Below are 22,574 nucleotides of genomic sequence, written 5' to 3' on the forward strand. Positions count from 1 at the left end.
CAGATGGGACAGGCTGGAGATGTGAGAGCTTCTTGTTGCTATCCTGGGGAGAGAAGTCTGAAGCAATTCTTTGAGTTCAGATTTGTTCACCCACATGGCATTTTATGCCTCTTTAGCATGGCTTCCCAAACTGAGCTTTTCTGAATGCCAGACAGCAGACCATGTCATGGGAAGAAAAGGAGATCAAACCAAGCTGGTTTTGCTTGTCTTGAAGAGTCATCCCTGGTACAAATATTGTTAGATTAATTAGAAGTTTTAAAAAAAGGAAGTAAAAAAAGAGAAAGGAATAAAAAATGCAAAACAAGAAAAGCACACAGGTTCTTAGTAAGAAAATATTTAAGGGACTTGGAAAGGTCACATTCTTTATTTGATCATTAACCAACTAAGATTTTGGTACGGTTCTGCAGGAGCCTTGAGGGACCATTTCCCTGGCTAAGGAGTGCTTGATTATGCTAAACAAACAGAACAATAAATTCATTGTAAAGTACTGGGGATAGGTTCTTTTCCTGGGGGTGGCAATAAGAAAGACCAGAATGATTTTTTCTTCCGAAGACTGGGATAATAAAAACAATATTATAAAAATATGGTGTATTTTTCTTCCATGCTGCAGTTGAAGCACAGAATTAGCTTGTTTGTCAATTAGGACTTAGCACACAACTGTTAGAACCAAAAACATATTTAGGGTGAGATGGAAATACTCTTTACATGATATATGTTTCTATTACAGAGAACAAAACTTAAACCCATAGGAATCATGTAGCTAACTCAACATCACTAGATCTGACACTCAAATTTATGGTTTAAGACTCCTAGTAAATTGTTTTTTTCAAAGAGCTACTGTATTTCCCAAGACTTTTCAAATAGTAAAATCTTCCCCAAACTGGATTGCTTAGAATATTCCATTACATACCAGATTAACCCTTTCTAAAATATACATTCCATAATAGAATTGTTTAAAGAAAAAATAGGCATTTCCACTGAAATCAGAGAAAGTCATGTATATGCAGGATCAATAGTGTCTCATATGCTAAAAATGCCAATCAGTAAATCTTTTTTGAGAGCTGGTTTGCCTCAGTTAGCAGTGTAAACAATCTCTCTGGAAAGTGAAACTGTTTATATTAGAAATATGCCTCTTTCCTGTCCTTAGGACTTTAATTCCACAGTAGTATAGCTGAATTGAATAGAATATAACTACCTATATAATATTTATGAATGTCACAAACAGAATTTTGAAGTATTCAAGTTGTGCTTTACATGCTTCATTAAATCTGTTTTAATCATTTTATTATTTCTTCTGTATGACGGAGTTTGGACTGTTACCTAGTGCCTTCTACTACCTTTCAAAGACTTCCTATCACTACAAATGCTTTAAGTATGACCATTTCCTAACCAACCTCTTAACTCCAGCCAAAAAGGATGGTTTTTACATTTCTTCAAAGCTGTTAACTTCTCAAATTATTTTAAATTAGGGTGTAAAAACATGTAGTGTATAGCATAATATTTGTGTTTAACTCTCTCAAGACTTTTTTTTTTTTTTTTTTTTGTAGGTTTCATCCCCAGTGCAGAGCACAATGCAGGGCTTGAACTCATGACCCTGAGATCAAGACCTGAGATCAAAAGTCAGACACTCAACTGACAGAGCCACCCAGGTGCCCCTTGCCTCTCCACTCTTAATCCACTATTTCTCAATCCGAGTCTGTTCAAAGAACCTGCATCTTACATATTCTGAGAATTCTCAAGGACAATTTAAAATTTTTGATCATTTGATGATTATCTTTGGATGATGTCTTTAAAAAATAATGCAAGCACATTCTGGTCTTCTGAGTGATCACTGAAGAGCTTCATATTTCCTATCATTTTAGTCCTGGAGTTTGTATGTGCAATTGCACTGTTGCCAAATAGCCCTATTTTCTTGTCTCTGGCTAAGAAGACACAAACAGACATGCACTTAATGGTAAATGATGAGTGTGCACTAAGTGATGCCCAGATGTCAGCACCATTTACCAAAGGTTTCATAGTAATTAGGACTGGGAAACGATAGGAGAGTTCAGTCATCTGGTACAGGGCTGCAAGCAGCAAATTAATTTTGGCAAAACAGCATCCATGACCACATGAAATCAATGATTAATTTCAACAGTGCTAGGTTTGTAGCTTTGTCTAATTTTTAAGCTTGCTTTGGTATAAGTTATAAGGACAAGAAACTTATAATTAATTTTATGTTGGAAAATATTTAGGTAACATTTTGATAATAATATTATAGTCAACCTGGATTGCCTGTGATTTTTTGTTGATTTATTTGGTTTCAGCCGTGCTTTCCTCAAGTTGAAGGGACACAAGGCCAAGATAGATAATAATATAAAAATCTAAACTCTGTCTGACAGATGGTCCTTCTGGCAACTCTCAGCTCACTTGCTACGAGCAGTTGTCTTCCCCGTATTTGACTCTGGAAATGGCAAACTTGTAAGCAGTTAAGTTGGTCAGTATTTTTGAGCACAGCGGATTAAGTGAGGAGGGGAATGTTAATTTATCTTATCAAAAAAAATCTATATTACCATGTTCTCAAAAGGGGTCTGAAGTCTCCTCATTTATAAACCACAAAAAACTAGAGAAACTTTTGAACAATCTGATGTATTTCCGTTTCCTTTAGCAAATCATTGTAGTCTTATGAAGATATCTCAGACTTTTACCTTCAACAGACTGTCATGCATTTGGCTGCCCTCCTCGAGATATTTTATTACTCTTTCTAGTCACAGGTATGAACAATTTAAGCACTGTATAAATGCTGTTGTTATGAAAAACAGTACAAATACCTAAAATCACTCAAAACCATTTGTGAAGCCATCTGAAAGCTTTGGTTAATTTCTAAGAAAAATAGCTAGACTTAAAACCAGCAAATGATGCTTGTTTTCATTTCGTCTATTCACCATACCCAGTCAAATCATGAGTTCTCTTAATTTGGTCTATTAAATACCCTTAAAGTCTGTTCACTTTCTTCATTTTTCTCCACCACAAGAGGATTTCAGGCCACCACCCTTCCTCCCCTGGATTTTTCCTACTGTCCTCTTGCTGACTAGTCACCCTCATGCCAGACTACTGAAGGATGAGGGAAAAGTAGGGCAGAGCCGAGTTGTCCTAAAGGGCCCACTGACAGTGTGTAACAGCTGATAGCTGGCTCTCAGGCACATGAGAAAGTCCAGTTCATATTAGCAAAGCCCCATACCTGACCCACTGCTGACCCAGATGTGTGAGCAATTAATATTTATTGCCATCTGCCACTGAAGTGTTGTGGTTGTATTTCTGCAACACTATTATGGCAATAAATCACTAATATGGTTCACTTAAAAGGCTGTGTGAGTCTTTAATACTTTATTATGGCATGCCCCTTCCCATTGATTAATTGGAATTAATTGCCTAGTAGATAAACTTGTCCAATTAAGTTCTGAAATCCCTTGGAAATTTGTACCACCCCTAGATACACACATCGCTCTTTCTTAGAAATAATGAAAAAAAGTGCAGGTGAGACTGCTTGACAATGGTGTCCCTTCACTCATCACTGGGAAGGGTGTACGTTTAAAGTGTAGTAAAAGGAAGATTTCAGTGATGACAGGCTTTTTCTCCTCTTTTACGTTCTGATATGCTTTCAGTTAGCTAAGTCAGCTCTACCTGATCAAGGAGGAACCAACTTTGGGTTGACTGTGGATGCTAAGCTCTGCACTAAGTATCAACAGAGAGCTGTGCCATCCCCTGAAGTAGGAGTTTTAGGAGCCCTAAATGCAAAACTGCACTTATCTATTGAAAAGTAATGGTAGGAAGGGAGACTTAAGATTGGTTTGGGATTTATAACTCTATCATCTTCTTAAATTTGTATAAATTGTATAGAACTCCAGGAAAAAGTGGAGTGGAGAATGCTTTTTGCCAGTCCAACGCTCTCCTGCTAGTAGCATTTGATAGTCCTTTGTGACTGCATGTGGTCCTGGTCCCCCATTTTTATCAGAGTGTATTTGCCACCTTCTAGTTATCCAGAGGAGAGACAGGAGACCCAAGATGGCTGAATAAAATACACCAAACTCCTGGGGATAATCTGAGTCGTTAATGAGATTTGGTATGCGTCAGAAAGAGTCTCTATGCCTTTTGGACCACTGACCTGGAGGACGTAAACTGTCAGCACCTATGATTCCTGCCACAAGGAGATTAGACTGCCTGAGAATGAAGCCTATGCACAGACAGAAGCAGAATCAACAATGGAGAGAGAGTGTTCCCTGGGAACATTTATGGCCTTATATCAAGTCCATCTTGTAGATCCCATTATCTGAGCCAATAAATTCCTTTTCTCCCCCTTCAGTTTGAGTTGAGTGTCTATCACTTACACTTGAAAGAATCCTGAGGAGTGTTGTCCTCATTTTATGGAGGAGGAAATTTGTCCTCAAAATGCTGCATTGCTTGTCCAAGGCCTCACAAGTAATAACAGATCGAGTTAGAATATGATTGCAGGTCTATCCAACACCCATGATCCAATGCCCAGTTTAAAAAATGTCCACACAGTAAAACCTACTCATTTGCTGTACCGTTCTCTGAGTTTTGACAAATGGCTAGATTTGGGTCACTGCTATTAGTTCCATCATCTTTAAGGGTTACTCATGCTGTTCCTAGTCAGACTCTCTATCCTTAATGCCTGGTCACTATTGACCTGTTCCCTGCCTCCAGAGTTTCACTTTTTCCAGAATGTCATATAAATGGAATCACGCAGCCTTTTGAATCTGGCTTCTTTTCACTGAACACAATGCATTTGATATTCATCTACATTGTTGTATGTTATCCACATAAATGTTTTCTGAAAGCATGCTTACAGCAGTGTTTCAATCACATCTTCATTAGTGTGAGTGGAGCATATGCACGTTTTAAAATGAGGAAAGGGGAAGAACACGGGGTTGAATGTTCTCCTAAGATTTCTATCCACCTGGAATCTGTGACTCTGATCTTATTTGGAAATAGGGACTTTGAAGAGGTCATCAAGGCCATACTGGATTAGGATGGGCCCTAATCCAATGGTTGGCATCTTTATAAGAAGAGAGAAATCTGGATGCAAAGACCCACAAGGAGAATGTCAGTTGAAAATGGAAGCAGAGATGGAGGGATACAGCTGGAAGCCACAGAATGCCAAGGATTGCCCACAACCACAACAAACTAGGAGAGAGTCACGGAACAGATTCTCCCTCAGAACTAACCTTGCTGGCACCTTGATTTCAGAGTTATAGCTTCCAGAACTGTGAGAAAATAGATTTCTATTGTTTGATGCCATTCAGTTCGCGGTCATCTGTTATGATAGCCCTAGGAAACTAATATAACCGAACTAATGAGGTACTCAGCACTATTTTCAACCAAAGCAAAGTGGCCTGAGGACATATGATAGGCGAAGACCAAGTTCCTTCACCTCACAATTTTCCTTAGGCTGAGCTTGATTGAATTTTACAGCCAAATTAGTAATAGCATCATATGCACTGTTATATATTACCCCAACTATCAAATTTATTACTAGAAACTAAAAAGTGAAACCTGTTTTTAAGTTATTATAGAAATGTTAGAAACCTAATCCTGGCCTCCCATCAACTAATTTTAAAGTCAACTCATCCAAAACCACTGTGTTTCTATTCTGGAAAAAAAAAGTTCAAGTTAAGGAGCGGACACCTTTCATCAATCTTTTTATTAACAACCTTCAGAAGATTATAGACTCAGGAAATTAAGTATTAAAGTTTAATTAAGTTACTAAGTCACATAAAAAAAAGAAAGTAAGAAAAGGGTAAAAGAAATCCACATTCCTTTAGAGAAAAAATCTTCTGAAGTACATTTGTGTCTGCTGCTTGGATTTTAGAAACAAACAAGTTGGGATATTTTGATTAGACAAGCATTTTGACACAAGATATGTAACTAAAATGTAAGAAAGGTCATCAGTATTTTAGCATTTTAGACAAGCCAAGAAAATGGATTTTTTCCTTAAGAGATACTTAAATTACATATACAGTCAAAAATATCAGTTAATCTAGTTTGTAGTAATCATAAAAATCTTTGATTCTCAAATCTGGCTCCCTATGAAGACACTCTTGAACAACCTAAAAAGATACAGCTTTGTATCCCTCACTTTCCAAATTCTGATTTGGTAAGTCTGGACTGGGGCCCAGAGACTATTTTATTTTTTTCAAATTCTCCAGCTGATCCTAAGGGGCAACCAGGTTTGAGAACCACTAACATGGGAAACATTCTCATGGAAAAAAGCTTTCATCTCCCAAAGTCTGGGGAATTAGAGCTAGGGTCAATCCAAGGTCAAATACCAAAAGCAAAATATTAGAAGGGAAGTAATCTAATACTTAGGGTCAAGAAACAGAGGCAGGGGTCCGAAAGGGAAACCAGGACCCAGTGTGGAAGCAAGTTTCATGAAACAGGAAGGGAGGTCGGAATGCCAATGAGAAATCACAATCCGAACACAGAAGATTGTCAGGCAGAACACAGGGAGCCCTGGGATTCAGAACTTTGGGCTTAGTCTAAATCAGGATTCAGAGAAACTTTACCTGTACCAGACTCCTGTCTTTAGAGACATGCTTTTATGCAAATTCCTCTATTAGAATTTCAGTTCATTCAGGGTTGAATAGCCTTTTTTTTTCTTTTTTTAGCTTTTAGCAGTTTGCTTTAGTGTCTAGCATTAGATTCATGGCAATCCACAAAATTGAAGTTTTTACTAGATCTTATTTCAATGTAATAATGCCTGTGTGTGTACGTGCAAGCTCGTGTGTGTGTATGTGTTTGTGTGTGTCTTTACATTTGTGTGTATATTTTTTGTAGAACCTTTCAAACATTTAACTGTTACTTAACAATATTTATTCCATGCAGTTGAATTTACAACGAAACCTTCTAGGGGTACCTGGGTGGCTCAGTCGGTTAAATATCCAACTCTTGATTTCGGCTCAGGTCATGATCTCATGGTTTATGGGTTTGAGCCCCGCATCAGGCTCTGTGCTAATAGCACAGGCCTGCTTGACATTCTCTCTCTCTCTCTCTGCCCCTCCCCCGCACACTTTCTCTCAAAATAAAAAAATAATCTTAAAAAAAGAGGAAAGAAAACCTTCTAAAAATGAGTTTTAAACTTCAGGTAAATTGAAAGGACAGTTGCTATTTTTTGGGTAACAGTAAGACATTTATTTCTTTATAATTTGTTTTCATTCATAAAAAGGACAAAGCACAGTCCTATACTACTCCATTGAAAAAATGATAAAAAATAACTAAAAAAATCAATTCAATATTTATCAGTATCAAATAAAACTACTATCACCTTTCCTGAAATACAAAGAAACAACAGATATGTCTATATCTATATAAAGTTTAATTAAGAATCTTGCGTCTTAAGCAGATGATACATTAGTTAGTTTGACAACAGTTTAAAACTGATGGTCCCAGTCAAATTTGTACAACTGTATGAGGAAATGAAAAGCTTGAGTTATCAGTGTATGAGAGATTTTAATCTACCTTATCTCTGTCACAAATTTAAAATGAAACAACCTCCAAAGTCTGTTTTCTTCTTACCTTTCAGAACCATTTCATGCAAAATCTAACCAGTTTTGCTCTTTATTGCAATACATTAGAAATAAAAGGCGAGCATGCATTTGGCAAAAGATTTAGTTGTTGTCGATTATATAAAAATGCCCAACATGGGTCACATTGCAAAAGGAAAACCCCAAAGTGTAACAATGAAAACACAAACATTTGTACAGAAGGCTTACACAGTATTCGTTTCCCTAAAGTATGAAGAGATTTTGTTTCTTTTTCAAATAATTATGTATTTTATGAAATCTGGTAATGCTTTTAAGACTGTTGACATACTTCCACTGGGAAATCATCCATTTCACTTATTATTAAAAAGTTTAATTTTATAACAAAGAGTTGAATGTAAACTAATGACATATTTATTGATATTTTCATAATGAAAGCTCTAAACATTTACACATAGATATATAGTACAAAAATTATACAAATTAAAGAAAAGGGGGTAAAGTAGTAATAGTTCTATTTTGCTGCCTGTAAATATTTTTTTATGAACCTATAAGGTATCCTTTCTAAAAAGATAAACTCTATCTCTAATTAGCTAGCAAGGTTGTGCTAATAAAATAGGATTATACCTCCTGAATCATCAGACATTGCACTATTTCATGAGCCAGCTAATCCTTTATTATTCCATTTCTCTCACATCCACACTCAAACACATTTCCTTGCATACCATGGAGAATGAAGAAATGTGCATCTTCCTTTTTACAACTTATGAAAACCTAAAGCACCAACACTTGGGAGACACCATTGGACACATTATTTGTCTCCTCCTGGCCTTCCAGTTTGCATACTTTCAAAGTACCATTAGCAACATACTGATTTGGTATTTTTAGCCAGTTTTCAGTATTGCATTGAAGTGGGAAATGAGTTTACTAGCAAATTAAAAAAAATAAGGTATATTGTAGATTTTCCAACCTATAGGTGATTTCTTGATACCTTCAATAAAGAAAGCTTTTACTTAGAAATGGAGCACAAAACCAAAGATCCTTAGAATAGTATTAGATCACACTTATACTCACTTAACGTTGTTTATTTCTAGCTGTGTAACGACTGTCACCTCTCAACTAAAAAATGAAAGCATTCTACTTTTCAAAATTCATTATTCTATGTATGTATAAATACAGCAATATGATGATACTCTAGAGAAGAGCTGTGATTTTTGAGGTTTGAAACTGATGATGAGAAAAGCATAAAATATCTTCAGAATATCATATAAAAGTAAAGAAAAACCTTCCTATGGTATGTTAACTTTACCACTAAAAATCTAACGTAAAATTATTACTGATTCTGAAAATCAAGCATTTAGAAAATTACTTACTTCCAAAATAAGAATACTGATAACAATTTCTAGAATTTGGTTTTCAATATTCAGAATCTTTCAACTCATTCAGTAAAATGAGTTGCTCATGGAATTTATGTCAAAATGGTTCAGTTATACTCTATTTTTTTTTTCAAGAAAACTCAAAATGTCATGAATGATAGGGGCCATTCGAAAATATGCAGGACCCGAAACAGAGAATAGTACAAGAGACTGTTTTACTCTTACATTTACCACATACAATCAACATTTCAACCTCTATTATATTTCACAACTTGTTATTAAATTTAAAGCACCTGTGTATGGTGATTTTACTTTTCACTCTACAGCCTATAGTATTGAATTGAACACTGTAACTTGTCCCATTGGATTAAATCATGCAACTGTCACAGAATCAGGTTAAGTGGTTTATAAGGCATATTGGAACGAGTTAAAAATCATTTTATACCCATTTAAAAGTTTATTCTTTTGGACGAAGGGGTTCCTGAATGCCTCAGTCATAATGTGTGTTGTAAATCAGTTGGAGAGTTTGTTAAAGTATCATTTATTTGGCTTAGGGTGGAGCCACAGAAAATGGAAGGAATTATATTCATCATAGGGATGAAGGTGTCCTCTGTGTGCTCTAAGCTGGGCTGGGAGCAGCAGCTGTCACATCACACTCAGAAATCCAGGTAGACAAGGATGCCAAGGGCAGGCAGCAGTAAGCCTAGAAGGCTTGGTGATAGGGTGGATACACCTGCGAAGTAAATAAAAAAGTACATATTATTTCATTGAGAATGGCACTGTTTCTCATTTACCCTTTTGGGAAAGGCCAGATTATGTAGACTTGAAAATCAAATGGTTCCTTTAAAAAAAATTCTCTGTTATTAAGTTATATAAAGAAAAAAAAACATTTGATCAAGAATTTTGTGTGTGAGAGCACGTGACTCTCTACAACATGTTCATATAAATCATTTATGATAAGATCACAAATGCTTAGGTTTTCCCTATAATCTAGCTGTCCCAAATTCCTACCAGAAGGTGATAAGTGAAAAAGCATATGGAAATAAGCAAACAAATGAAAAAACACTGAAGGTGTTAAAAAATAAGATAAAAAGATGTACTAAAAATACTAATAATGTTACCTGGTATAAAAACATCATGGGTATACTAGATAAATTTTGCATAATTTCATATCCCAATAGTTTTAAGGCATTTAGGTGCTCAGACACAAATGATTTGAGTAATATATATATAATATAATATATAAATATATTTTTATATATAAATATATAAATAATATATAATGTATATAATATATATGTATATATAATATATATATAAAATAGGTGCTCATCCCAACAGGTGCCCTCCTCAATACCCATCACCCACCCTTCCCCTCCCTCCCACCCCCCATCACCCCTCAGTTTGTTCTCAGTTTTTAAGAGTCTCTTATGCTTTGTCTCTCTCTCACTCTAACCTCTTTTTTTTTTCCTTTCCCTCCCCCATGGGTTCCTGTTAAGTTTCTCAGGATCCACATAAAAGTGAACACATATGGTATCTGTCTTTCTCTGTATGGCTTATTTCACTTAACATGACACTCTCCAGTTGCATCCACGTTGCTACAAAGGGCCATATTTCATTCTTTCTCATTGCCACGTAGTACTCCATTGTGTATATAAACCACAATTTCTTTATCCATCAGTTGATGGCCATTTAGGCTCTTTCCATAATTTGGCTATTGTTGAGAGTGCTGCTATAAACATTGGGGTACAAGTGACCCTATGCATCAGTACTCCTGTATCCCTTGGGTAAATTCCTAGCAGTGCTACTACTGGGTGATAGGGTAGGTCTATTTTTAATTTTTTGAGGAACTTCCACACTGTTTTCCACAGCGGCTGCACCAGTTTGCATTCCCATCAACAGTGCAAGAGGGTTCCTGTTTCTCCACATCCTTTCCAGCATCTATAGTCTCCTGATTTGTTCATTTTGGCCCCTCGGACTGGTGTGAGGTGATAACTGAGTATGGTTTTGACTTGTATTTCCCTGATGAGGAGTGACGTTGAGCATCTTTTCATGTGCCTGATGGCCATCTGGATGTCTTCTTTAGAGAAGTGTCTATTCATGTTTTCTGCCCATTTCTTCACTGGGTTATTTGTTTTTCAGGTGTGGAGTTTGGTGAGCTCTTTATAGATTTTGGATACTAGCTCTTTGTCCGATATGTCATTTGCAAATATCTTTTCCCATTCCATTGGTTGCCTTTTAGTTTTGTTGATTGGTTCCTTTGCTGTGCAGAAACTTTTTATTTTCATGAGGTCCCAATAGCTCATTTTTGCTTTTAATTCCCTTGCCTTTGGGGATGTGTCAAGTAAGAAATTGCCACGGCTGAGGTCAGAGAGGTCTTTTCCTGCTTTCTCCTCTAGAGTTTTGATGGTTTCCTGTCTCACATTCAGGTCCTTTATCCATTTTGAGTTTATTTTTGTGAATGGTGTGAGAAAGTGGTCTAGTTTCAACCTTCTGCATGTTGCTGTCCAGTTCTCCCAGCACCATTTGTTAAAGAGACTGTCTTTTTTCCATTGGATGTTCTTTCCTGCTTTGTCAAAGATGAGTTGGCCATACGTTTGTAGGTCTAGTTCTGGGGTTTCTATTCTATTCCATTGGTCTATGTGTCTGTTTTTGTGCCAATACCATGCTGTCTTGATGATGACAGCTTTGTAGTAGAGGCTAAAGTCTGGGAATTTGATGCCTCCTGCTTTGGTCTTCTTCTTCAAAATTACTTTGGCTATTCGGGGCCTTTTGTGGTTCCATATGAATTTTAGGATTGCCTGTTCTAGCTTCGAGAAGAATGCTGGTGCAATTTTGATTGGGATTGCATTGAATGTGTAGATAGCTTTGGGTAGTAATGACATTTTGACAATATTTATTCTTCCAATCCATGAGCAGGGAATGTCTTTCCATTTCTTTATATCTTCTTCAATTACCTTCATAAGCTTTCTACAGTTTTCAGCATACAGATCTTTTACATCTTTGGTCAGGTTTATTCCTAAGTATTTTATGCTTCTTGGTTATATTGTGAATGGGATCAGTTTCTTTATTTGTCTTTCTGTTGCTTCATTGTTAGTGTATAAGAATGCAACTGATTTCTGTACATTGATTTTGTATCCTGCAACTTTGCTGAATTCATGTATCAGTTCTAGCAGACTTTTGGTGGAGTCTATCGGATTTTCCATGTATAATATCATGTCATCTGCAAAAAGTGAAAGCTTAATTTCATCTTTGCCAATTTTGATGCCTTTGATTTCCTTTTGTTGTCTGATTGCTGATGCTAGAACTTACAACACTATGTTAAACGAACATTAGTGAGAGTGGACATCCCTGTTGTGTTCCTGATCTCAGGGAGAAAGCTCTCAGTTTTTCCCCGTTGAGGATGATGTTAGCTGTGGGCTTTTCATAAATGGCTTTTATGATCTTTAAGTATGTTCCTTCTATCCCGATTTTCTCAAGGGTTTTTATTAAGAAAGGATGCTGAATTTTGTCAAATGATTTTTCTGCATTGACAGGATCATATGGTTCTATTATTAATGTGATGTATCACATTGATTGATTTAAGAATTTTGAACCAGCCCTGCATCCCAGGAATGAATCCCGCTTGATCATGGTGAATAATTCTTTTTATATGCTGTTGAATTCGATTTGCTGGTATCTTATTGAGAATTTTTGCATCCATATTCATCAGGGATATTGGCCTGTAGTTCTCTTTTTTTTACTGGGTCTCTGTCTGGTTTAGGAATCAAAGTAATACTGGCTTCATAGAATGAGTCTGGAAGTTTTCCTTCCCTTTCTATTTCTTGGAATAGCTTGAGAAGGATAGGTATTATCTCTGCTTTAAACATCTAGTAGAACTCCCCTGGGAAGCCATCTGGTCCTGGATTCTTATTTGTTGGGAGATTTTTGATAACTGATTCAATTTCTTTGCTGGTTGTGGGTCTGTTCAAGCTTTCTATTTCCTCCTGATTGAGTTTTGTAAGTGTGTGGGTGTTTAGGAATTTGTCCATTTCTTCCAGGTTGTCCAGTTTGTTGGCATATAGTTTTTCATAGTATTCCCTGATATTTGCTTGTATTTCTGAGGGATTGTAATAATTCCATTTTCATTCATGATTTTATCTATTTGGGTCACCTCCCTTTTCTTTTTGAGAAGGCTGGCTAGAGGTTTATCCATTTTGTTTATTTTTTCAAAAAACCAACTCTTGGTTTCGTTGATCTGCTCTACAGTTTTTTTAGATTCTATATTGTTTATTTCTGCTCTGATCTTTATTATTTCTCTTCTTCTGCTGGGTTTAGGCTGCCTTTGCTGTTCTGCTTCTATTTCCTTTAGGTGTGCTGTTAGATTTTGTATTTGGGATTTTTCTTGTTTCTTGAGATAGGCCTGGATTGCAATGTATTTTCCTCTCAAGACTGCCTTTGCTGCATCCCAAAGCATTTGGATTGTTGTATTTTCATTTTCGTTTGTTTCCATATATTTTTTAATTTCTTCTCTAATTGCCTGGTTGACCCATTCATTCTTTAGTAGGGTGTTCTTTAACCTCCATGCTTTTTCCTGTGGTTGATTTCCAGCTTCATAGCATTGTGGTCTGAAAGTATGCATGGTATGATCTCAGTTCTTGTATACTTATGAAGGGCTGTTTTGTGACCCAGAATGTGATCTATCTTGGAGAAGGTTCCATGTGCACTCGAGAAGAAAGTATATTCTGTTGCTTTGGGATGCAGAGTTTTAAATATATCTGTCAAGTCCATCTGATCCAATGTATCATTCAGGGCCCTTGTTTCTTTATTGACCGTGTGTCTAGATGATCTATCCATTTCTGTAAGTGGGGTGTTAAAGTCCCCTGCAATTACCACATTCTTATCAATAAGGTTGGTTATGTTTGTGATTCATTGTTTTATATATTTGGGGGCTCCCGTATTCGGTGCATAGACATTTATAATTGTTAGCTCTTCCTGATTGATAGACCCTGTAATTATTATATAATGCCCTTCTTCATCTCTTGTTACAGTCTTTAATTTAAAGTCTAGTTTGTCTAAGTATGGCTACTCCAGCTCTTTTTTGACCTCCAGTAGCATGATAAATAATTCTCCATCCCCTCACTTTCAATCTGAAGGTGTCCTCAGGTCTAAAATGAGTCTCTGGTAGATGACAAATAGATGGGTCTTGTTTTTTTATCCATTCTGATACCCTATGTCTTTTGGTTGGTGCATTTAGTCCATTTATGTTCAGTGTTATTATAGAAAGATATGAGTTTAGAGTCATTGTGATATCTGTAGGTTTCATGCTTGTAGTGATGTCTCTGGTACTTTGTTTCACAGGATCCCCCTTAGGATCTCTTGTAGAGCTGGTTTAGTGGTGATGAATTCCTTCAGTTTTTGTTTGTTTGGGAAGACCTTTATCTCTCCTTCTATTCTAAATGACAGATTTGCTGGATAAAGGATTCTCGGCTGCATAGTTTTTCTGTTCATCATATGGAAGATTTCCTGCCATTCCTTTCTGGCCTGCCAAGTTTCAGTAGAGAGATCCGTCACAAGTCTTATCAGTCTCCCTTTATATGTTAGAACATGTTTATCCCTAGCTGCTTTCAGAATTTTCTCTTTATCCTCGTATTTTGCCAGTTTCACCATTATATGTCGTGCAGAAGATCGATTCAAGTTACGTCTGAAGGGAGTTCTCTGTGTCTCTTGGATATCAATTCCTTTTTCCTTCCCCAGATCAGGGAAGTTCTTAGCTATTATTTCTTCAAGTACCCCTTCAGCACCTTTCCCTCTCTCTTCTTCCTCTGGAATACCAATTATGCGTAGATTATTTCTCTTTAGTGCATCACTTAGTTCTCTAATTTTCCCCTCATACTCCTGGATTTTTTTTGTCTCTCTTTTTCTCAGCTTCCTCTTTTTCCATAATTTTATCTTGTAGTTCACCTATTCTCTCCTCTGCCTCTTCAATCCGAGCTGTGGTTGTCTCCATTTTATTTTGAAGCTCATTTATAGCATTTTTTAGCTCCTCCTGGCTGTTCCTTAGTCCCTTGATCTCTGTAGCAAGAGATTCTCTGCTGTCCTCTATACTGTTTTCAAGCCCAGCGATTAATTTTATGACTATTATTCTAAATTCACTTTGTTATATTGTTAAATCCTTTTTGATCAGTTCGTTAGCTGTCGTTATTTCCTGGAGATTCTTTTGAGGGGAATTCTTCCATTTCTTCATTTTGGATAGTCCCTGGAGTGGTGTGGGACTGCGGGGCACTTGCCCTTGAGAGGCCTGAGAAAATTGAAATGTAAAAGCTTAAGTTACGGGAAACTGAAACCTAACCAAGCTTAACCAGCTTGTTCCGCTTCTGTACAATTGCTTGGCGCGCCCATGTATTCCTGATCAATCATTATTGCCTGGCACATCCGTATATTCTTGATCAACCATTGTTACTTGGCACATCCATGTAGTCCTGATCAATCATTGTTGCTTGGCACATCCGTGTATTCCTGATCAATCATTGTGATACCCGTACCCCCGGTTGTGGTCTGACCTAAAGGCAGGAACCAATCGAATACTGTTAAGTGTCCAACTTTAAACACCAACCAATCGCAGCTCTGTAACTGTGGAAAATTCCTGATTTCCCCATGACTTGTTTGTACCTGTCTATAAAAGGGGTGTAAAAACGTCTCTCAGGGCCTCTTGGCGTCACCGGCAACGGGGGCGCAGAGGTCCAGGTTCGAACCTGCAATAAATGACCCTTGCTGCTTAGCTTTGACTCTGGACTCTGGTGGTTCATTTTTGGGGGTCTCTTAGACTCTGGGCGTTTCACCCTGTGCTGTCTTGAATAGCTTGCGTTGGTGAGCGGGGCCCGCAGTCAGACCTGATGTCTGCCCCCAGCCCACCGCTGGGGCCACAGTCAGACTGGTGTGTGCCTTCTCTTCCCCTCTCCTAGGGGCGGGATTCACTGTGGGGTGGCGTGGCCCATCTGGGCTACTTGCACACTGCCAGGCTTGTGGTGCTGGGGATTTGGCATATTAGCTGGGGTGGATTGGCAAGGTGCAAAGGAGCGGGAGGGGCAGGCTCAGCTCGCTTTTCCTTCAGAGATCTGCTTTGGGAGGGGCCCTGCAGCACCTGGAGGGAGTCAGGCCCCCCACCAGAGGGATGGATCCTCAGAAGCACAATGTTGGGTGTTTGCACAGTGCAAGAAAGTTCCCTGACAGGAACTGGTTCCCTTTGGGATTTTGGCTGGGGGATGGGCAAGGGAGATGGCACTGGCGAGCACCTTTGTTCCCCACCAAGCTGAGTTCTGACGTCCGGGGCTCAACAACTCTCCTCCCGTTGTCCTCCAGCCCTCCTTCTCTCCGAGCAGAACTGTTAGTTTATAACCTTCCAGATGTTAAGTCCCGCTTGCTGTCCGAACACACTCCATCTGTCCCCTCCACTTTTGCAAGCCAGACTCGGGGGTTCTGCTTTGCCAGTGGGCTGCCCCTCTGCCCGGGCTCTCTCCCGCCAGTCTGTATAGCGTGCACTGCCTCTCTGCCCTTCCTACCCTCTTGTGGGCCTGTCGCCTATGCTTGGTTCCAGAGAATCTGTTCTGCTAGTCTTCTGGTGGTTTTCTGGGTTATTTAGGCAAGTGTGGGTGCAATCTAAGTGATCAGCAGGACGCAGTGAGCCCAGCGTCCTCCTATGCCACCATCTTCCTATTCATTTCTCTGTATACTTGATAATAGTAAATAACCTATTCAAATTTTTATGTAAGGAAAAATTGCTTTGAGATACTATGTTATGAATTAAAAGTAAAAATGATGTCATGTAGTCTGGACTTGAATTACATCTTGAGCTAATCATTACATCTAGAAGGGTTCCTCCTGTGGTCCAGTTTATGGGTGCAGGTATTGCCCACGTTGGAATTCTTGAGAAAAGGCTAACAAAGGGGATCAAGAAGGCACACTCTTCTTTTCCACTCTCCACATCTATTAGGCAGTATCTTCACTGAACACACTGCTGGGATGAATGCTGAGCTAAAAACTACAGTCAACAGCTCATAAATATAATAGACGTGTGTCAAGTTATAGATACAAGTTTTAGAAGTTATTCTGAAACCTTAAAACATTATTAGCTACCATACTAACAGTGACCCCAAACAGCCCTCTCTGTGGAATATTCCTCTTGTATTAGGAAGAGTCAGGGCATTTATCTTGACTCTCTAGTCATTAGAAGCACATTCCCATTCTCCACAGGATGGAAGATGATTGTGTCTATCTACAAACATGTATTTCACTAGTACCCTGTTAGTAGCATTGAGTACTGCATGGAAAACTTAAGAGAAGTATCATTTGACACAGATAAAAAAAAAAAATAAGCAGGACGGTGAGGGTCAAAAGTGTGGGCAAACAAGAAAGGCAATATAAGTGGTGCTTATAGTCCATTAATGCTGATGCTGCATAACATTATCAATAGTGATGATAACACTAATAGCAAACTATGAATGCTACTACTTCCTGATCTACAGCCATAAGACAGACACTATGCTGGCCAGTTGTATATATTATGGCGTTAACACAACAGCCTGTGATGGTAGGTCTTACCATCCTGCTTTTATAGATTAGGTAACTCAGTGTCAGGTAAAATGACTTGCTCAAAGCCAATTGCCAGTAGACTGGCAGAGCCAGGTTTCCATCTCAGATTGGTCAGGCCCCAAAGGCCGTATCCCATTTTCTGCCACTTTCTACAGATAGCTTTGGAAAAGGATCAGTTCTAGAAATGCATAAGGATGCTACTCTCCACACTTAAAAAGGCACAGAAGGAAAATTATATGAGACATATGAGAAAGCACAGCACCTAAGTTGTTTCAAAGAGTCTTTGGATTCACGTAGTATTTTTTCATTCTATTTTTCTACATAGATATTTTAAAAATTATGCCACAGTCCACATGTTATTTTATTCTGACAAGGTGACCAATAGTAAACCTCAATCACACAGAAAAACATTAGTTTTCAAAGTCTGACCTAAGTTAAATGATCTGTTCTGAAGACTTTTGTCTGACAATGAGTGCAGGGTCTCTCTGTACTGCTGCGTCCTTTAACCACAAATTACATTGGTGACGGGTCCACATTCATGTACTTGCCTAAATGGTGGGTTGGCTCATACAAACTTTGGCTGCAGAAAGAAGTTTAGGCAATTGTGGATGCCAGCTTGAAGTTTTGGTGTTAGTATGAAAACCAAATACAATTTCATAATTTGTGGCTTCAACATCAGGATATTTGATTTATTTTAAATAAACTCTTCATGTTTATGTGTGTTATATTTAATTTCTCTAATGGCTCAAGCTTATGTAATTGTGGTCTTCATCTTCAATTCTCTTCCACATTCCAAGCACAAATTAGAGACCTGACTGAATTACTATTTAAAGGGCATTTTAAATGTGGGCTCCCCTTATTCTTCAAGGGTTTTCAATATATATTGGTTTTATATCTAACAAAATGTATATCAAAATAATGCTATCAAGCACAATGTCATAATTATATGGTAAGTAGTAAACACATATTTTGCTTTCACATATTTACTGCATGTCAAACATGAACATGTGAATCATTTTTCCCTATCAGAACAAAACCAAAGCCAATTTAGAGTACTATATTTTTTCTACTGGATTTTCTTGATTTTTCTTTTTACCTAACCTTCACTGATCTATTATTTCTTTCAGAAAGGATTCCTAATGGAGGGAATTTTATGTTGAGAAGGGAAATTCTAATTAAAAGTTAAGCAGTGCTTAACCATCTTTGCAAGTTTTGTGATAAGCAGAGAACCATTCTAGTCAGTTTTTAATATAGATCTACTTTCTTGTTTTTTTTTCCATTTATTTATTTATTTTGAGAGAGTGAGAACAGGGGAGGGGCAGAGAGGGAGAGAGAGAATCCCTAGCAGGCTCCACACTGTCAGTGTAGAGCCTGATGGGGGGCTTGAACTCATTAACTGTGAGATCATGACCTGAGCCAAAATCAAGAGTCGGATGCTTAACTGACTGAGGCACCCAGGCATCCCACAAATCTCTTTTTTGGTGCTTCAATTTGGACATTATAGTCCAATCCAAATTGCTACTGCTTAGCTATCGTGCATGGTGCCATGGGACAGAGAAGTTCATTCTTGTGGTGTCACTCTTTGTGTTCACACTGTTCATATTTCTAAATTGTAAACACTTCAGGAAAAGGAATAAACCCAAACTGTATTTTCAGCTGTGTTGACTAATACCAAGTGCTGCACATAGTGAATACTTGATCTGTAATGTTATAATATAAATAATTTTAACAGCTAGAAGCCCTTAACCTTTTCTGATTAAGGGTACAAGTTGGGAGAGAAAGCAAAAGGGTAGGAAAGGGGGCTTAATAAAGAAGACAAAGGAAACCACTGTGATCTGTAGTGGAACCGTTGGTATTTCCTTACATTTTATATTCTTTCTATTCCATAATCTCTCTAACTTTTAGGGATCTGGGGCAAGGAAAGGGGTTATCCATTCCTGTAAATGCTTTTCTTCAGGAAATACCGGGTTTTTTTTCTCCATCAGAGAGAGGATATTGAAAAAAAACACAACAAAAAGGCATTTATTGTGGTACCTGGCTGGCTCAGTCAGTAGAGCATGTGACTCTTGATCTTGGGTGGTGAGTTTGAACCCCACATTGGGAGTACAGATTACTTAAAAATAAAATCATGTTAAAAAGCCATCTATCTATTTTACCACTTGGTTGTGGAATCCTCTGATTTGTCTTGTTAGAACATTACTTCAGATTCTTTCAGTCTTATAATTGGCCCTGGACTTAGGGAAGAAAGATTTTAGATAAGATGGTTGATTCCCCACAACCTAGAGGCATGTTTAATATACATTCACTGTATCAGTGGGTGTTTGCTATTGAAATTTGTCAAGTTAACAGAACATTTGTTGGGATAGCAGCAAACTTAAGTCAAAGAGTAGAAATCTGTCTGGGACTGAGAGTGGAAATCAGATTAGATGGAAAAAGAACAAAGCCACATGTCATTATTCAGGTTAGTGTGAAAGACACAGATAATGCCAACTATAAGCTTCACTGGAGATACTTCAGAGGTCAAGCCACAGCTACAAAATTCCATAATGGCCCCTTCATTGAGGGGCTAGTGCTGTGTTACCCATGATGCCCCCGGTCTGCTTTACTTCCCATCTATTACTGGGAATACTCAATTGATCAACCGCCCTCTACTCATGATGGCCCCCCAACCCTAGTTAATTTCTGCTTCTCCTATCCTTACTTGGGAAACAGCAGGTCCAGAACTGATTGTTAACTCCCTTACACGCTGCTCTGAATTCTTCAGCAGGGACTCAAGTCTTACGTAAGAAGCTTCTCCATCTCACTTGAGTGGTGTTCCACAACTGCTCTGGCTTGTTTCTTTGCTGCATCCAGTCTGACTACATGTCAGACTACAGGTTTGTGCTTGGTCTTCAGCTGTGTAGGTTTTCACAGAATCAAGAGGCAAACATGAGGATCAGTAAGGAGATCAGTGTCCTGGTAGGAGCTGTAAAGCTGTACTGGCAATAGTAGTAGCAAGTGGCAGATAAGAATAAGACCTCTGGGGAGAGGCAAAGAAGGCAAAGTCCAAATCCTGCCTCTGCCTTTTACTGGCTAGGTAATCTTTAGTGTGTGTCTTAATCTTTTTATGCCTCAGTTTCTTCAGCTATAAAATGAAGATAATGTCTCATGGCTTTATTGTGAGAATTGAGAAGATGTCTATTAATGGTTCTTCTATATATTTTAGCAGAAATCTTTAGAAGCAATCATGTGTGGAAGTCCATGACTGAACTAAGAGGAAAAGGGATGCTTTATTCAAAGATGTGCCTGGAGAAGGAGACTAGAGACCTTTGCCTCCTCCATGGTCATGCTGGTACTTGTACTCCCGCAAGCCCATCACTCCACACAGCATGTGGAGATCTGCTTATCGCAGTTTGAAAACAGCTGCCTTATGTAAAGCACTTCAGAAAATGCATGGCTAATAGAAAATTCCTGTAAATTGTAGTAATTCATACTACATTTGGCCTGTGCCCAAGTGGGAGAGGGGCAGACAGAGATGGGGACAGAGGCAGAAGTAGGCTCCATGCTGACAGTGGAGAGCGCGATGCAGGGCTCGAACTAATGAACTGTGAGAGCATGACTGAGCCAACGTTGGACATTTAACTGACTGAGACACCAGGCACCCCAATACTGTTCATTTCTTGCAATAGATTTCTTGCACTATATTTTTTGAAAAGTAGATGGGTGAAAAGCAAAGAAAAACAATAAAAAAGGCAGGTGTCCCTTGCATACAACCTACGTTTGAGACATACATGTCTACTTACTGTTCCCCAATCATACACATGTCCTTTTAGTGCACAAATATTCCTAGAATGTCCTTCCACCTGTTAAGACTGGGCATACTGAACTTTATTGTAGTGGTCTAGCTCAAGTGTTATCTCCTCTGAGGTATTATAGTTGGGATCTTTGGTTTCTGGTAACAGGAACCCAACTAAAGAGCAAATGTCATACGGATTTTGGGCAACTAGAACCAGAGACTTCAACCTCTGTGTCTTCCGTGTCGCTGACTTTCATCTCTTCTTCCTTTGCATATTGCCTCAAATTCTCAGACACACTTCTCCTCAAGACACACAAGAGCACTAAGCTCGCTGTCATATATTCTCAAGAAGAAAATGACGACATCTTTTTACCCAAATTCTAGTGAGAAAACTGTGAAGGAAAGATTCTGATTTGCAGAGTCTGGATCAAACAGCCACTCCCAGACCAACCACTGTGGCTGAATTAGTGAATTTCTGTAAGAGAACCAGCTTGGAACAGGTTCCCATCCCTTTACTAATCAGTGTGGCCAAGGAGACAAGGTGACTTAAGAAGATGTCAATGTTCATTCTGATCTCAGGAGGGGGTACCTTCCCCAGGGAAAGAGCTATGAGGATCAAGAAGCAAAATAAGAGTTCTGAGAGAAAATGAGAGCACACTTCAACTAAAAAGTACAAATGCCCACCGAGTCACCAAAGTAACATAGAATAATCCTTATCTCTTAAATTTGTTGACTATGGTATGCTTTTTGTCAAGGAATAAGTCACAATAATAATATTCCGCCCATAACTTTGGAAAATGTGTTTTGTGGTAATTGGAAAAATATGTTTCAGATAATTGCTCACCTCTCTAACTTGCCTTCCTCAACTTTTACATATTTTTCCAATTCCAATCAAAATAAGAAAAGCAAGTGATCTATTTAGCTACTGAAGATTTAAGGACTAATTATTTCTGTAAACTAGTCACAGTAATGGAGCCATTTTTATGAGTAAACATTGAAAGTCACTCAGGATGGGTGCAACATTAGATACTGTAAGCCTGGAGGCTACTTTTCTTTTTTGGGGGGTAGGGGGTGGAGTACACAAATATGTATGGTTATATTTACCCTAAGATCTGAATTTCAGCAGCAGTGATAATTACATAAAGGACGAGCTAAGAAATTTAATAAACTACTATGGTTGGGTCTACATAAGATCTGCATTTCTGACCTTATTTATTTGTACAGGAAGACCTAGAAAGATTTTGTCATTTTACAAATTCAATCAATCATAAGGATTTAGTCTGGTTAAGAAGTGGTGAAGCGTTTATTTTTGGT

General features: G+C 38.1%; 1 protein-coding gene across 1 annotated transcript in view; it reads right to left on the minus strand.

The window, feature by feature from the left end:
- Positions 1–7,351: 7,351 nt before the first annotated feature.
- CNTN1 (contactin 1) overlaps positions 7,352–22,574 on the minus strand; it is a 171,648-nt gene continuing 156,425 nt past the window's right edge. The window contains exon 22 of the mRNA XM_040488424.1: positions 7,352–9,647. Within this exon, the coding sequence (XP_040344358.1) occupies positions 9,571–9,647 (77 nt within the window). The 3' untranslated portion in view covers positions 7,352–9,570. The remainder of the gene's footprint in view (positions 9,648–22,574) is intronic.

The sequence above is a fragment of the Herpailurus yagouaroundi genome, unplaced genomic scaffold, assembly GCF_014898765.1.
Source record: "Herpailurus yagouaroundi ecotype Mexico unplaced genomic scaffold, PumYag 166, whole genome shotgun sequence".
Classification (NCBI taxonomy): domain Eukaryota; kingdom Metazoa; phylum Chordata; class Mammalia; order Carnivora; family Felidae; genus Herpailurus; species Herpailurus yagouaroundi.